We start from the raw sequence: 17,498 nt of genomic DNA on the forward strand, positions 1-17,498 counted from the left end.
CGGTCCGGAACTTGTCTCTACGGTCTGGAACTTGTCTCTACGGTCTGGAACTTGTCTCTACGGTCTGGAACTTGTCTCTGCGGTCTGGAACTTGTCTCTACGGTCTGGAACTTGTCTCTACGGTCTGGAACTTGTCTCTACGGTCTGGAACTTGTCTCTACGGTCCAGAACTTGTCTCTACGGTCTGGAACTTGTCTCTACGGTCTGGAACCTGTCTCTACGGTCTGGAACTTGTCTCTACGGTTTGCAGAAAGTACCGTTTTCTCATTTCTCCGTGTCGTCGTCAGTGTGACGGAGGATGTTTGATCCTTTACTCCTGCTCTGACCCCAGAAGACACAACAACAATAACAGAGACGCCTTCAGGCTCCGCCCGCCCCGTGTGATTGACACTTCCTGTGCAGCTGCTGCCTCGAGGGGGGGGGGGGGGGGGCTGTCCTGAGTGTGACGGGTGGGTTTAATAACGCAGAGTCACTCCGCTGCAGATTTCATTTTCCTCACTCTCTCTGTGGCTTTCTTTGTTCTGATGAAGAGATCAAACAGACTTCCTGTGTCTCCCCCTCTCACCCCCCCCCCCCCCCTCCAGGTCTCCCACGACTTTGCGGTGAATTTTAACGAGGAGAACCCGGAGTGTGCAGGTAGGAGCTTTGATTTCCTGCGCTCTTTGAAAAGGATCACTCAGAGATAACAGTGATGGCGAGCGTCAGAAGTGTGTGAAGCGTTTGATCTGAGGGGAGTTTGGAGACGGGCAGCTCCGTCAGGAGAGGGGGGGGGGGGGCGAGGAGGGGGGCGTCTCTGGGCGAGTCCGGGAGACTCCGGCTCAGCTCATGAGGACCTGCAACCTACTCTGGGTTTACAGATAAATATAAATATATATAAATAAACAGTAAATACACTTCACAGATCATCATGATGCCATCATCAGAAACATGTTTATCAGTTAGATGATCGTCCATCCATCATCCATCCGTCCGTCCGTCCATCATCTATCCGTTCATCCATCCGTTGGTCCATCCGTCTGTCCGTCCATCCATCCATCCATCCATCCGTCCATCCATCCGTTCATCCGTCCATCCATCCATCCATCATCCATCCATCTGTCCTTTCATCCATCCATCCATCATCCATCTATTCATCCATCCATCCGTCCATCATCTATCCGTCCATCCATCTATTCATCCATCCATCCGTTGGTCCGTCCGTCCGTCCATCCATCCATCCGTCCATCCATCCGTCCATCCATCCATCCGTCATTAGGTGTGTGTAGGTGTATGTGAAGGTCTCTCGCCCTCTCGTATGTTAAGGTCATTGATCGACTCAGACAGACACTTCAACACACACACTCTTAATTAAGATTCAGAGTGTGTGTGTGTGTGTGTGTGTGTGTGTGTGTGTGTGTGTGTGTGAGTGTGTGTGTGTGTGTGTGTGTGAGTGTGTGTGTGTGTGTGTGTGAAGGAGGCGGTGTCATCATTGACATTCAGACACTTAATCAGATCTCTGATGCTGGGACGCCTCTGAAGGCGCCCGGGGAGCGAGGCGGTGAGGTGCAGCGTCCTCCAGAGGCTTTAGCTCCGAGTGCTCGAGTCAGCGAAGGACGAAGTGTCTCAGCTCAAACAGGATCAGGACGTTCAGGACGTTCAGGACGTTCAGGACGTTCAGGATGTTCAGGACGTTCAGGATGTTCAGGACGTTCAGGACGTTCGGGTGGAGAGAACAGGGAACTCTCAGGGACCAGAGATCAGAGAACAGAGCGATCACGAGGTCGGGACGTGGTGAACAGTGAAGGTCGAGGTTATCAGTCGCCCGCTCACGAGGCCGCGGGGTCGATGCTACGACACAGGGCGATGTTTGTTAATGTTGAAGCTTCACGCAGCACAAACTCCTCCTCCGATGGTCTTTGTCTGCACTTTAATCCGCAGTAACCATGGAGACAGTTTCTATTAAGGTAGAAATCCAGGAGAGATGCTAACAGCCGGACGTGGCTAACAGTGGTTAGCTCGGGGCAGCACGGTGAAGGCATTCAAAGGTCTTTTTTAACCACTAATGCTGCTGAAAATAACAGCAAACCTCTGCAGCAGCATGAGAAGAGTCCCTACACACACACACACACACACACACACACACACACACACACACACACACACACACACACACACACACACACACACACACACACACACACACACACACACACACACACACACACACACACACACACACACACACACACACACACACACACACATCTGGATCCATTAACTGATTTAATATTATTTTTGTTTCTGTAATAAATTCATTTTTCTTGAGTTTTCATCAGAAAAAAGTTTGTTTTCAGCGTCTGAAACCTGAAATCTCTGATTTTCTCTCTTTGATTTCACTTTAAACTGAATATTTTTAACATTTAAAGACATTTTTCCCCGTGTTGAGACACACACACACACACACACACATGTTGGGACATTTTATAATAAACTAAACAAACATCTTTGATATCTGATGATGAAAATAATGAATTATCTGCAGACGTTTGTGACGTCATCAGGTCACTTTAAGTGTTTTAACCATAAAAACAAAGCGTCATCAGCGTAGTTAGTGAAGCCAGAGTTTATTAAAGAGTGTTTTAAAGACTTACCTACTGGCCCCTGTACCAGCTCCTCTCATAGTAAAGTCCATTATGGTGGATTACCAAAGTAAAAGACGGGAAACTGCGTCAGGACAGGGATCAAACCAGCGAACGGCGTCTCACTGGTGACACAGTTACTTTAGATCATCACAGGAAACAGGAACCAGGAAGTGCCACGCCCAGATCAGGAGCCTCATTCCTTGTGTGCATGCGATGCGTGTGTGTGGTTTTGTGTCCCTGAAGGGTTCACGTCTGCTCGTCCTGTCAGGTATCCAGGGCGTGGTGGAGGCCTACCAGGCCTGCCTCCCCAAGCTGCAGCTCTACGGCCCCACCAACATCGCCCCCATCATCCAGAAGGTGGCCAACTCCGCCTCGCAGGAGGTCCACACCAAAGAGGCCATGGTGAGAGTCGCTTTGTTGCTTTGACCCCAAACCAGCAGCTCCAGCTCTAAACACTCAGCTCAGCGGGGCGTGAGGAGGCCGCCGCTGAACGATCTGGGGTCAGTTTGGTCCAGACTGGGTGGGTGTTCAACCAGACCGCAGTTTAAAGCCAAAATGACTTAGGGCGCACTCACACTGTCTTTCTGCACCGCGCCAAAACAGGTTTCTTGGCTAAAGTCTGGTTCCTTTGACCAGTGTGAGTGCAACCGTACCACGTCTAGGAGCGGCACGCTTGCCGTCCACGGCCCGTTTGGGAGAGGTGGGCTTTAGTAAAGCACGTTTGCACGTGTACGAGCACGAGCGTGCGCACGTGTACGAGCACGAGGCCTACGGCGGTTCTGAGGTCATTTCCTGTGCGCCTGTTGGGACGTAGAAAAAAGAAGGAGGGACCATGCGCGGACATTTCAAACAATGGCGGTGAAAGGTTCACGTTGGTGTGATGCGGAGGTGGAGTGTTTACTGCAGATTTGGTCGATGAAAAGATTCAAAAACAGTCGACAAGACGCACAAAAACTCCGAGGTCTACGGAAAGATCTGGAAACAAAGCCGCGCATCGCCATGACGTCATCAATGCGTGTGACGTGTTACGGCGTGATGACGTATAGGCAGCAAGAAGCATTCTCCGAGGCCCAGGTAGTGTGAGTACAAACGGGCCTGGAGGGGGGACAAGGACCCTAAAGCACGGGGCACGGGACGCACGCACAGTGGGAGGGCGCCCTGAGTGTAGTTGGTTTTCTGTGAGTGAGTTACAAACGTCTGCTTCTGCACGAGCAGCTTTCTTTGAGCTTGTTGCAGCAACATGAAGATGAAGACAGTGAGAGAGTTTGAGAACGTACCAAGCGTCCTGCAGAGACTCTGGGAGGTTCATTCACTGAGCGTCCTCCATCTTTGAGACGCCGTCAAACTGCCAACGTCAAACTTTAGCAAACCAACCGACACTAATTGAGTCCGCTGCAGCCGGAAGAATGGAACAGAAAGTAAATGAAAGCTTAAAGAAAGGAGAACTAACTAAACTTTACAGGTTCACATGCGGGTGACTTCGTTTCATTCACTGCTTTAACGTCGTTCGTACGGTCGGGAACAGACTCACCTTCACAGACGACCTGATTCTGTCCTCTGTCCTCCGCAGCAATACTTCATCCTGCTGATCCTGACGGACGGCGTCATCACCGACATGGCCGACACCAGGGAGGCCATCGTCCAGGCCTCCCACCTCCCCATGTCCGTCATCATCGTCGGGATCGGGAACGCTGACTTCAGCGACATGCAGATGCTGGACGGCGACGACGGGATCCTGCGGTCGCCCAAAGGAGAGCCCGTCCTCCGGGACATTGTCCAGTTCGTCCCCTTCCGCAACTTCAAACACGTGAGTCGCTCACGCGGCCCCCCAGGTCTGTGACGTGCCAGGTCTGTGACGTGCCAGGTCTGTGACGTGCCAGGTCTGTGACGTACCAGGTCTGTGACGTGCCAGGTCTGTGACGTACCAGGTCTGTGACGTGCCAGGTCTGTGACGTACCAGGTCTGTGACGTACCAGGTCTGTGACGTGTCTGTGACGTGCCAGATCTGTGACGTTCCAGGTCTGTGACGTTCCAGGTTTGTGACGTACCAGGTCTGTGATGTGCCAGGTCTGTGACGTGCCAGGTCTGTGATGTGCCAGGTCTGTGACGTACCAGGTCTGTGACGTGCCAGGTCTGTGACTTGTCAGGTCTGTGATGTGCCAGGTCTGTGAAGGATCAGGTCTGTGACGTACCAGGTCTGTGATGTGCCAGGTCTGTGACGTACCAGGTCTGTGATGTGCCAGGTCTGTGACGTACCAGGTCTTTGACGTACCAGGTCTGTGACGTACCAGGTCTGTGACGTACCAGGTCTGTGACGTACCAGGTCTGTGACGTACCAGGTCTGTGACGTGCCAGGTCTCTACAGTAATACATGAGTGGATTACATTTTAATTATCATTAGAACTTTTTATAAATATGGGAACAGACAGTGAATCAGGACACTCTTTATTTTGTCCATCCATCCATCATCTGTCCATCCGTCCATCCATCTGTCCATCCATCCAACCACCCATCCATCCATCAACCCATCCATCCATCCATCATCTGTCCATCAAACTGTCTGTCCATCCATCCATCCATCCATCCATCTATCCATCATCCAACTATTTGTCCATCCATCCATCCATCCCACTTTCCATCCATCCGTCCGTACCTCCATCCGTCCAACTATCTATCCATCCGTCCATCATCCATCCATCCATCCATCCTCTCTCTCTCTGGTCTGTTTGTGGCGGTTACTCATCTGTGTTTAGTTCTTCTTCATGACTTTAGTCGTGAGCAGAAGTCGTCCGGAGCTGCTGCGTCTTCACTTCCTGTTCCTTTTGAGTCCTACAGAAGAAAACAGGACTGAACTCTTCCTCCTGACGCGCTGCTTCCTGTTCGCTGATGCATTTCCTGTTGCTACACCAAATGCTTTTGTTGCAGCAGGAGGAGGAGACGGGCGATTAACCAGCATCTGTAAAACAAAGGAGCTTTTTAATGGAATGAACTCTGATCAATAGGTCCGTGACCCGCGCTGTGGGACAAAGTCAATAAGTGCGACATCACAGAGCTGCACTTTGCTGTAACGCGTCCGTTCCTTCGCCTCCTTCAGTTTGAAAACCGCCCGTTGCTGTAAATGAAATAATGAGCACTAACACACTTGTCTCTGCTGTCCAGGAGCCAACACGCTCTAAATATGTGCAGCAGATGGTGTGTTAATATGAAGGATGGATAATTAAACAGTGTGTTTATATATAACTCTGTGTGACCCCAAACTACTGTAGCTGTGAAAGCAACGAGGCGAGGAGAGCGGGGAGAGCGTGGTGTCAGGACGGAGGACGAGACGGCACTGAAGTCACTGAAGAGACGAGTTTCAGTCTCGTTAGGACGGAAGAGGAGGCGGCAACCTGCCATCTGATCAACACTGGGGAACGTCTGAGTTCTCTCAAATGAATCTTCATCTTTAACAGACTCCACGGCGCCGTTTGGACCGACTCTTACAGACGCCGGATAGACCCCCCCCTGGGTTTAATCTGTGTGATGAGTGAGAGTTTCTGTCTCTGGCCCAAAAGGAAGTGATTTCATTTCACGGCAGCAGACGAGCGGCGCTGACTCACTTCAGCTGCTCGTGCTGAGTCCTTCTCTGACCACATGTCTGAGAACACGGAGGGGGCGAGGAGCGATCATGAGCGATCAGGCGTCTTCAGTCACCAAGAAGAGACAGAAAAACATTTACACAATGGGCTGAATTAATTAACCTGTTTAAACATTAAACCAAGAGACTTTTATTTTGGAAAATCTCTCATTTGATTCAGTAGAAATGATTGATTTTGTGTTTGACCTCAGCTTGAATGTGAAGTCACTTTATTCATCGACAATCGAAGCGATGACGTCCTCCACATGCACGAAAGCGAAGGACATGAATCATCCAGGCATTAAAAATCCATTTACAAAGTCATTTATGGGGAATTGTGATACCTGAGTATCTGAGCCGAACGGATCAGCGCAGAATAAAAAGACGCTCTTAGTATCAGAGCATCGTTCTGAGAGACAATGGTCCTGGTCCTGGTCCTGGTCCAGTCCCAGCCTGGTCCTGGTCCAGTCCCAGCCTGGTCCTGGTCCAGTCATTGGTGGAAGTAGGTCTGGACTTTGTTAGTGCTGGTCCAGTCCCAGCCTGGTCCTGGAGAGCTCCCTCCTCAGGCCTGGACTCTGCTGCCCACTCACACCTCAAGGAGAAAGCCCACTCCTTTGAGGACAACAATGTCCACATCCTGGACAGAGAGGAGAGATGGTTTGAAAGAGGAGGAAAAGAAGAGAAACCATCTCTAACCAGAGGAGGAGGTCTGAGGCACCAGGACCAGGACCAGGACCAGGCTGGGACTGGACCATGGCTAACCAGAGGAGGAGGTCTGAGACTCCAGGACCAGGACCAGGACCAGGCTGGGACTGGACCATGGCTAACCAGAGGAGGAGGTCTGAGACACCAGGACCAGGACCAGGCTGGGACTGGACCATGGCTAACCAGAGGAGGAGGTCTGAGACTCCACTTCTCTCCAGTTTACAGTGCTGCCCTTTCATCCCTTCATCCAACCTCAAAGAACAACTGTTCACAAACGTCCTCCTGTGACTCCAACCACTGTGGTTCACACTCAATAGAGCACTAACCAAGTCCAGACCTACTTCCACCAACCACTGGACCAGGACCAGGACCAGGACCAGGACCAGCACTAACCAAGTCCAGACCTACTTCCACCAACAACTGTCACTCTAACGACGGAGCACAAAGGGTTCCAGTGACATCATTGACCTGAGAGAGGTTAAAGACCTGGATCTCCACAGCAGGTAGTTGGACCGGTCCCGGCCTGGTCCTGGTCCTGGTCCTAGTCCCAGCCTGGTCCTGGTCCTAGTCCCAGCCTGGTCCCAGCCTGGTCCTGGTCCTGGTCCTGGTCCTGGTCAGAGCATACATGAACTGATGAAGCCTCTAGGATGAGAGGTGAAACATCAGGTCCAGTTGCTTCTCTACACCGGCCTTAAAACACAGCACCTGTAGCGTTTGTCTTTTCCCTGTGCCGTCTGTTTCTGTTGGACAGTGTGACGGAGCTTTCCCTTCTGTCTCCTCCTCAGGCGTCTCCAGCGGCTCTGGCTAAGAGCGTGTTAGCAGAGGTGCCCAACCAGGTGGTCGACTACTACAACAGCAAGGGCATCAAGCCCAAAGTGCCCAGAGAGTTCCAGTCTTCCAGGCAGTTCGGCCCCTGAGCGCCGCCACCAGCACACCGCCTCTCCTGGACGGAGAAACATGTTTACTGTCTTTGTTCTGTGTCGATGCGGATGTTAAAGGTGCCTCATGCAGCATTTTACTATGACGATGGGGCTTGTTTTAAAGGGATCACTTTAGACACACGGGAAGCCTGTCAGCTGGCACACTGCATTTACACGGGAGGGATTTTAGAGCGTGGACTACCGGGAAGTTAAAAGGTTTTTAATGATCTTTTTAAAATAGCAGTGAAGCAGGTGAAGCTGCTGGTCGCATGGGTGAAACATAGGTCAGATGCATGCACATCGCAGATATACCATAAAGGGAAGAAGACGCGGTCAAAGTAGCCGAGAGATGTGCCGATCCAAAGAGCAATGTGTCCTGATGCAGTGCAGGTCGGGATGCTGACAGTACGGGACTCACAAAGAAATCCATTTCCCCTTAACGTGTTCCTGAACGCAGAAGCACAAACGTGACGTTTGATAAGTTGATAAGTGAATCAACACATCGCAGTGTTTCTCAGACGTGACTATGAAACAGAAGGCTGATGCGATCGCACCGTAGAGCTCGTAAACTCACGAACATCCTTAACGTCACGATCCAAGTTATAATCACACGAGAACCCAGAGTTTACACCCAGTAGTAGCCGTTAACAGCCTGTTTTAAAAGCAGATTTGCTATGTAGCATTACCTTTGATATGCTTTTAAGAATTGTAGCTAGTGTTTATGTTTCTCTTTTCTTTTGTGATAGCGTTCACAATAACGACTGAGCCACATCCGCGTTCATCACAGTCACGTTCAGACGATAATCTGTTCGATTCAGTCGGGTCTGCGTACGGAGGCAAAGTAAATCTGTGCAGAGCTTAGAAAGTTAAGTAGCGAACTAACCAGCCCATCCTCGTTTCAAGGGTGTCATATACCTCCATTTTGTCACAGCCCCCAGCGTTTGATACCGATGCACAAGACACCTGTGAGCACAATGCAACTTCAACTGTAAACCCCTCCGCAGCATAATTAGACACTCAGAGCAGGTACTCCCGATATAAGAGTGACAAAGTCCGAGGTCGGACGGGTCAAACAAACACCAAACTTTCACGCAGGTGAACCCGGTTAGTGTTTGTTTGAATTCACGTTAATCACGTTCCCCGTGTTTAAAAACAGCGCCCTTAGCGGAGCATCACAGTTTTACGTGCGGGGCTACCCGGTGTGTTGACAAGTGACGCCAAAGGGTCCCGTATGTGACGAGTTGGGGACGGGCACATTTGTGGTGTAGACAACCTGCTTTAACAGGGAATGGACGGGAAAAAAGAAGGAAGCGATCATATTAGCTTTGTTGCACCATCCTCTCGTATAAACTGCCAGAATTAATCTTACAATCTAAAATAAACTGAGATAACTTGTTGTCCAGTTAGCAACTAAGCCAACTAGTTTGTTAACCAGCTGTTAGCTAACTGTCATTTAGCCTGTTGAGCTATTTTGGCTGGCTAGCATCGGCAAAATTGCTGTTTAGCTAGCATGTCAGGGGAGCGTACCTATGTTCCCCACTTTGTATGTGAGCGGGGGTCCCACTGTTTTCACAGAAAGGGTCCTTTTTTCCCCGGTCTGTTAGTTTCTCAACAATCAGTGCCGAATTCCCCGACAAATAGGCTTATGTAGACCCTAACACTACCCCCTACCCTGACCCCGACCGTGACCTCTGACCCTAACAAAATGCTGGATTAAATCAGCGGAGGCAGACATAGGGATGACCCCCATGTCAGCAGTTAACCCATCAACGACAGTAGCTCACCAACGAGGCCTGCAAGTAATAACTACAGCACCAAGCTGCCAACACTGCCCATTGGTGGTGTAAGGAGTCGCCAATACTCGCAGCCTCCCTCTTGAGTTGACACAACGGCGCTTTTGTTATCTTTGATCCCACGTCTCATACACAAACACATCTCAGGAGGTCATGAAGAGATTTATGGGAAATTAGGAACTGTATCACTGAAAAGAACCAGTGAGGTGAGGAGAACCTTCCTCTCACGGCCCGACTTAGGCTCCATGTATGAAAATGCTAACTGTCGCACCTTTAGCATCCGTTATGCATGCGTGGCCCGCTGAGGCCGAGCTGATTGTAACATTCAGGAGTGTTTTAGTGGAAGTGAAAAGCACACAAACACAACACTGACCAACCCAAACGCTGCTTCCCTGCAGACAGCATGACGGGCGGGAACCAGTCGATGAAGGAATGTATGAACCCCCCTCCTCCCCATCTGGTTTGGTTTTATAAGAGTTTATACATTTCGTAAGGTTCGTACGTTGTTAAGCATTTTGGATCTCTGCCAGATGAACGAGCGAGCTGCCTTCACAGACGTCTGCGTCCTCAGATGCATGAACTGTTGTTTTGCATGCAAATGCAGGACTCCTCGGTCCTTGTGGTTGCTGTTTCCTGGTAGTGAGTAAAACGAGTAATAATGATGTTTACAATGTGCCCGACGACGGGGCGGTTCTACTCTCAAGCATGTTCACATGTAGACGCAAATGTGTGAGTAGATTTAAAAGCACAACCTGAGTAAACTTGGAGAGGTTTTTAGACTTTGGTGATAGAGTTTGGTCACTTTGTGTCACAACACCTGCCCCCCCCCCCTCTCTGTCCTCAAAGAACGGATTCACTTTGTTTTGGTTTTACTGGGTTTTTCTTTCATTCTTGAACTTTCAGTGTCAACTCCCTTAAGTTAAAGTCTTAAGTAAGGATCAGACTTCACACCCCGTCCATCTCTCCGTGTTGCAGCTTGAGCAGATCTGGGTTGTGGCAGCAGGCCGAACAAGGTCGCCCAGCTTTCTTTAATTGCCGGTGTCTGAAGATTCTCAGACATACAGGTCTCGGTATATCTAGAAGTCCTCAGTCAAAGACAAGTGGACTGGTCCCAGGCAGCCTGAGACGCCCCGATCGGTAAGAATTTTGGATGATAGGGACGACATCTTCAAGAATCTGAAGGAAGTTCAGTTGGCTTTAACTCAGCGCGCTACATATCCTTCTCTACATTTCTAGCTACATCCTCCAGCTTTCCCTGGGGGATCCTGAGGTGTTCCCAGGCCAGATGGGATTAGTGATCCCAAAAGGTCTTAGGCTGCCCCTCGTTCTACTTCTGGTAGGTGTCCAGGAAACTTAAACGTTTTGATCGAGACTTATATCAGCACCATCCACCCATCCGTCAGTCCGTCCGTCCGTCCATCTACAGCCTCTTATCTGGGTCTTGGTCTCATTGACACCAGGCTAAGAAAGGTAGTCCTGAAGTACTCCCCAGTTACATCCTCCAGCACTTCTTCGGGAGTCCAGTTCCTCTGTCAACTGGGATCAGTAATCTCTCAGTAAATTCTAGATCTGCCTCAGTAATCCCCACAGGAAGGCATACAAGAAGCCCCCCGATCAGACGTCTGAACCACCTCAACTGGCTCCTTTAGACATAAAGGAGCAGCTGCTACTCCCCAGACACCGAAGCAAACTCATTGCAGCTTCTTGTAGCCGTGTTCTTCTTTACCCCCAGATCCGAGTCATGCTATGCAAAGTAGTCCCCCTCCCACATTCTGTAAGTTGTCCAAAGAGGACACTGAGGCGTCCTTGGTCTTCTCTGAGGTGGAAGTGACAAGAAAACCTTAACAGGGAGGAACTGCCTCAACAAGCTCCTTTCCATGCAAAGGCTATGGACAAGGTTGTAGTTCAAGGTCCGTACAGATGCCTATACTCCGCGCCCGGACAGTCACTCATTCCTTGGTCTCTAACCAAAGCTCACGGCCAAAGCTGAGGTTTGAACGTGACCAGTAGAGCGTCATCTTCAGGCTCAGCTCACTCGTCATCACCGTTACAGCATCTTTCGTCTTAAAGACACTTGAAATCATTCTCTTGGGGCAGTGACTCGCTCCTAACCTGAAGGGACCAATCCGCCATTTTCCATCTTCATGATTTTAGCCCAAAAAGCGCTTCATCTGACGGACGTGGGCCGTCGAAAAATTAGCATTCAGCAATGTTGTGGTTTATTTGGTGTAATGGAAGACTGATTCTGCGACTACAGCGCCTCATGACTCCTTGATGGAAAAACCTGCGTGTCCAATGTTTTGCCTTCGTTCTCAGAGTTTAAAGTACTCCTGGATCCCTGATCTTGGGGGCCTGACAACATCAACTTTGCAGCTCGTCAAACTTGTTGCTAGGCAAGAACATTTTGCATTTTCGGACCAGAGGAAACTTTACATAGTTCAAAGAACCTCCATTTTACTTTATCCGCAGTGCAAGATCTAGTTCTTTAGAGCGGCGTTATTTTTAAAAAAAAATCGCTCCTACATCAAAGTAGGGACTCTTAAAGCACAACAGGACCTAGTCGCTAGCCTGCCAACTCACCAACTTTGACGCTACACTGGTTACAGAAAATGAGCAGAACAGCAGGCTGGTGGCAGGCGGCAGGCTGCAGAGCTGCGTCAGGGGAGCTCTTCAGTGGGCAGATCCTCTCAGGGAGTCTCCAGAACCTTTTTGGTCTGGAAACGGCTCTTTAGTGCTCCAGGCTAGATACGCACACAACCTTTTGTCCATACTCACTCGTTCATTTAAGCTTACGGACAGTAAGGAGCAGTATCCGCAAGACGCCACCGTGGGACAAGACAAAGTATAGATGGCTAACAGCCGGACGTGACTAACAGTGGTTAGCTTGGGGCAGTACGGTGAAGGCAAAGAGCGGAGCGTCATCAGCGTAGTTAGTGAAGCCAGAGTTTATTAAAGAGTGTTTTAAAGACTTACCTACTGGCCCCTGTACCAGCTCCTCTCATAGTAAAGTGGATTACAGTGGGAGGAGCCCATTGCTGCTTTGTTGTGTGTGTAGGGACTCTTCTCATGCTGCTGCAGAGGTTTGCTGTTATTTTCAGCAGCATTAGTGGTTAAAAAAGACCTTTGAATGCCTTCACCGTGCTGCCCCGAGCTAATCACTGTTAGCCACGTCCGGCTGTTAGCATCTCTCCTGGATTTCTACCTTAATAGTTGTTCAAGAAACAAACTGTCTCCATGGATAATTGATGTTTAAAGTGCAGAAAAAGACCCTGGAGGAGCAGTTTACACCAGAATGACACTTTAACGGCCTCATGGACCATCGCCATCATTACTAGTAGTCTTGTTCACCAGCCTGGTCTCACCAAAAGGCGTGTGAACGACACGCTATTTCTCTCAAGCCATCTCACGTAAGTGGTGGAGCTTTCTGTCAGAGGGTTGTTTTTAAATCAATATTTCATGTGAAGGATGGCTGAAATAACGGGCGTGAAATGCCCTAACCCTAACCCTGGGGAACTACGGGCGTTAAATGACACGCGAAAAGCTTAATATGCGTAGACATGCACGCGAAAAGTCATGAAAGTCATGAAAAGTGGCGTGCTATTTATACGCCCTCCCATGAGACCACGTAGTGCTCACTTGTTAGCCTTTACTAGCTCGCTAGCTTAGAGACAGACTTCGTTCGGCCGCCTCGGCATTATTACGACCTCCAAGGAGTAAGAATCTCGTCTCTGGTCATTTCAGGAAAGTCTTTCATACGCTGCCTTTTCATCCCTATTACATTTACACAGACACGGACACCTTTGAGTTCAGGGTTGGATAAAGCATCAAGATGCTTATGGTCAGAACTTTATACTTAGACAGAGAGACGATGGAGGGCAGGTGTTCGGACACGTGACTTATTATTGTGTTAACATGCAAAACATGAGAAACTGAATTATGATAATAAAGGTTTTATCAGTAACGTGCGTGTGTTCAGTGGATTGTGACGGTGAACGGGTGAAAGGGTGAACGGGTGAACGGGTGAAAGGGTGAACGGGTGAAGGGGTCTGCGTTTGTACCCGTGGACCCCCGGTGTGAGTGTGTTGTTGTTTAACCCGTGAGAGTGAAGCAGAATCGCCCCCCGCTGTCCCAACATCCTCAGCGTTTCCAAACAGCAGCAGCAATTAAAGGCCCTCGCCTGTTTGTTCGGAGGCGTGACGAGTTCAGGAGCAGGCGGAGACGAGTGAGAAGAGGTCGTTAACTCTGTCAACGGGACAAAAGCGCGGCGTTAAGCTGCTGTCAACGAACACAAGACGGCGGTTAGAGGAACATGAGAAAGGAGCAAAGAGCAAAACGAGTAAAAGATGGAAAACACAGACGTGAATAAAGTGACACTTTAAACCTTAAAGACCAGTAAAGACCGAAGATTCCCAACGAAGCCGTTTACGATCGTCGCAGGTGAAAGCTGCAGAGGTTTGAACTGACCCGTCTCCTCTGGACTCAAACCTGCGGATGTCGTCTCCTCTGGGGATTCAACTCGTCAAAACGTCACCTCATTCAACAGACGATCAATCTGAGTTGAATCAATCTGAGTCGAGCAGAGACGCGTCAGAAACATAACCTAATCCTGATGCACCTGAACGTCTGCTCTCATTCACGGCAGAGGCTTCAGGCGTCAGACTGACCCAGTGAAGAGTCGCTGTGGCTGCATCACAAACACACCTGGGCCAGATCACCTGTGTGGAGGCAGCTCAGGTGATTGCATGAGTCGAGTCAGGTGTGTTCTGAAACCTGCAGCCACAGCGACTCTTTACTGGATCACTTTGACGCCCCTGCTCTAGAGGCTTAATCACAGGTGTTTTGCATCTATTTTAGTAATTTTTTAGTCATTTTGCATCTATTTTAGTTTGTTTATTATCCTATTTTAGTCCTTTTGCACCATTTTTAGTCCTTTTGCATCTTTTTTTAGTCATTTTGCATCTTTTTTTAGTCATTTTGCATCATTTTTTAGTCCTTTTGCATCATTTTGCATCATTTTTTAGTCCTTTTGCATCATTTTGCATCATTTTTTCGTCATTTTAGTTATTTTTTTGTCCTTTTTTTAGGCATTTTGAACCCATTTGAGTCCTTTTTTGTAAACGTTTTGGGTCTCAGACCGACTGTGGAGTCAAAGTCGTGTCTGTGGTCACATGTTAAACACGTTAAATCCCGTCTAACCGTCACACATGTGAGAGTGTTCAGCTGTCCACATACTTTTGTCCACATGCTTTTGAATCCTAAAGCAGCTTTTTCCATCTTCATGAGGAAAATGCTGGAGTGTGATGGAAGTGGCAGGTTTGAATCCTCCTGAAGAAATGTTTTGGCTCCGGGGGACGAGGAGAACGTCTCCAGTCATTAAGGGATGCACGGCGTCGTGTGTGTGTGTGTGTGTGTGTGTGTGTGTGTGTGTGTGTGTGTGTGTGTGTGTGTGTGTGTGTGTGTGTGTGTGTGTGTGTGTGTGTGTGTGTGTGTGTGTGTGTGTGTGTGTGTGTGTGTGTGTGTGTGTGTGTGTGTGTGTGTGTGTGTGTGTGTGTGTGTGTGTGTGTGTGTGTGTGTGTGTGTGTGTGTGTGTGTGTGTGTGTGTGTGTGTGTGTGTGTGTGTGTGTGTGTGTGTGTGTGTCAGCTGCTGATACTGGAACAGGATGAGAGCGGCGCTGAGTGACGCCCGCTGCTCCACAGAGGAAACTCATTATCATTTCCAAGTCAACGCTGCTGCCAACACACACACACGGACACACACATCACTATCATTTCTGCTGCCAACACACACACGGACACACACATCACTATCATTTCTGCTGCCAACACACACACGGACACACACATCACTATCATTTCTGCTGCCAACACACACACACGGACACACACACACGGACACACACGGACACACACACACATCACGGATCCACAGAGTGTGTGAATTATTCAATCTGTTGGAGTTTTTCCCTCTGTGAGGATGGAACTGATGGAACATGACAGAATAAAGCGAAACTATCGTGTTTTAACGCTAAAATCTGGAGAAAAAAGGTTAAAAAAAAGAAATAAATGACGATAAAAAGAAATTCACTAACGACACCGTAAATAAAAACATGGATTTACTGAAGTTTGCTGCAGAAGACGAGAGAAAACCACGTTTCTCTTCTCACTGAGGCGCTAACAGCTAAGCTAACGTCTTCAGGAGCAGCTAACTGGGCTAACATTAGCAAGCAAGCTAACATTAGCAAAGTAGCTTAGTTTACTAAGCTAACAATAGCAAACAAGCTAACATTAGCAAAGAAGCTACGTGTCGTCACGTGTGGTCACGCCTCCGTGTGGTCACGCCTCCGTGTCGTCACTTGTGGTCACGCCTCCGTGTCGTCACCTGTGGTCACGCCTCTGTGTGGTCACGCCTCCGTTACGTCACGTGTGGTTACGCCTCCGTGTCGTCACCTGTGGTCACGCCTCTGTGTGGTCACCTGTGGTCACGCCTCTGTGTGGTCACGCCTCCGTTACGTCACGTGTGGTCACGCCTCCGTGTCGTCACCTGTCGTCACGCCTCCGTTACGTCACGTGTGGTCACGCCTCCGTGTCGTCACCTGTCGTCACGCCTCCGTTACGTCACGTGTGGTCACGCCTCCGTGTCGTCACCTGTGGTCACGCCTCCGTGTCGTCACCTGTCGTCACGCCTCCGTTACGTCACGTGTGGTCACGCCTCCGTGTCGTCACCTGTGGTCACGCCTCCGTGTCGTCACCTGTCGTCACGCCTCCGTTACGTCACGTGTGGTCACGCCTCCGTGTGTCCTGACACCGCAGGTGAACGCGGCGTGCAGCCGACCTCGGCCCAGACTGGGTTCAGAGCCTGGAACAGTGGGTCGTGTGTGACGTAGATATCCGATCCACAGGATCAGCTCCTGCTGCACCTGACTGAGCTCCGGTCACACTGCAGGGAACTCATTTCCCAGCTCCTCTTCGCTCCGGGGGGCTCGTCTCCTGCGGAGGCCCCGGCGCCAGATCTGGACTAATCTCCGTTTTTGCTCAGCTCGGCTCGGCTCGGCTCAGGTTCTGAGGCAGCAGCTGCTTCGCCTTGATAACGCAGAGCAGGAGCGCAGCGGCGTCCTCAGACCCGGGCAGCGTGTGACGCCTCACGGCCTCACGGCCTCACGGCTCTGGATCTGACGGACTCACACTCGTTATGTGTTCACAGGAGCGCAGCCTCGCCCCCGCTGAGGTGCAGCACCAGCAGAGGCTCCTCCGTCAGCTCCACAAACTTCTCTTCAGCACACGTTTATTGGAGGTCCGAAACTTTGGACTTCCCAATGCACTGGAACGCAGCATTTCACGTGTCGGGGGAGGAGGGAGAGGGAGGGATGCTGGAACAAAGTGCTGAGAGACATGAGACACATCTTTGTGTAACTGCAGCTGAACGACGTTAGAAACAGGAAACAGGAAACACGCTGAACCCTGAACATAAACAGCCTCATATTAAAACGCTCTGGCTGTTTCACTGTGTGTGTGTGTGTGTGTGTGTGTGTGTGTGTGTGACCCAGGGAAGGGAAGCATTATTATATTTATGGAGCGTATTGACTGAAGGCGTGAGGCAGAGAAGCTGGTTTGCTCTCAGCCTCGTCCCCAGAGGCTGAGAGCAAACACAGATTTTACTCCTCTATGAAACGAGGCCACGGCCGCCTGGAGCTGCTCCACCAGGGCCGCTGATGAGGGGGTGTCTGCCCCACACCCCCACAACCCCCCACACCGTCCACACACACCCCCACCATCCATCCACACCCCCACCATCCATCCACCCACAGCCCCACCATCCACCTCCAACATCCACAGCCCCACCATC

The 17,498-nt window shown here is 50.0% G+C and overlaps 1 protein-coding gene across 1 annotated transcript in view; it reads left to right on the forward strand.

Moving 5' to 3' along the window:
• Positions 1–7,859, forward strand: part of cpne4a (copine IVa) — a gene marked incomplete at both ends in the record, with an annotated part of 21,909 nt that extends 14,050 nt beyond the window's left edge. The window contains 4 exons of the mRNA XM_083919069.1: positions 585–636; positions 2,890–3,023; positions 4,192–4,428; positions 7,728–7,859. Of these exons, the coding sequence (XP_083775195.1) occupies positions 585–636; positions 2,890–3,023; positions 4,192–4,428; positions 7,728–7,859 (555 nt within the window). The remainder of the gene's footprint in view (positions 1–584; positions 637–2,889; positions 3,024–4,191; positions 4,429–7,727) is intronic.
• Between the last annotated feature and the right edge of the window lie 9,639 nt (positions 7,860–17,498).

The sequence above is a fragment of the Echiichthys vipera genome (assembly GCF_963691815.1).
Source record: "Echiichthys vipera genome assembly, chromosome: 8".
Classification (NCBI taxonomy): domain Eukaryota; kingdom Metazoa; phylum Chordata; class Actinopteri; order Perciformes; family Trachinidae; genus Echiichthys; species Echiichthys vipera.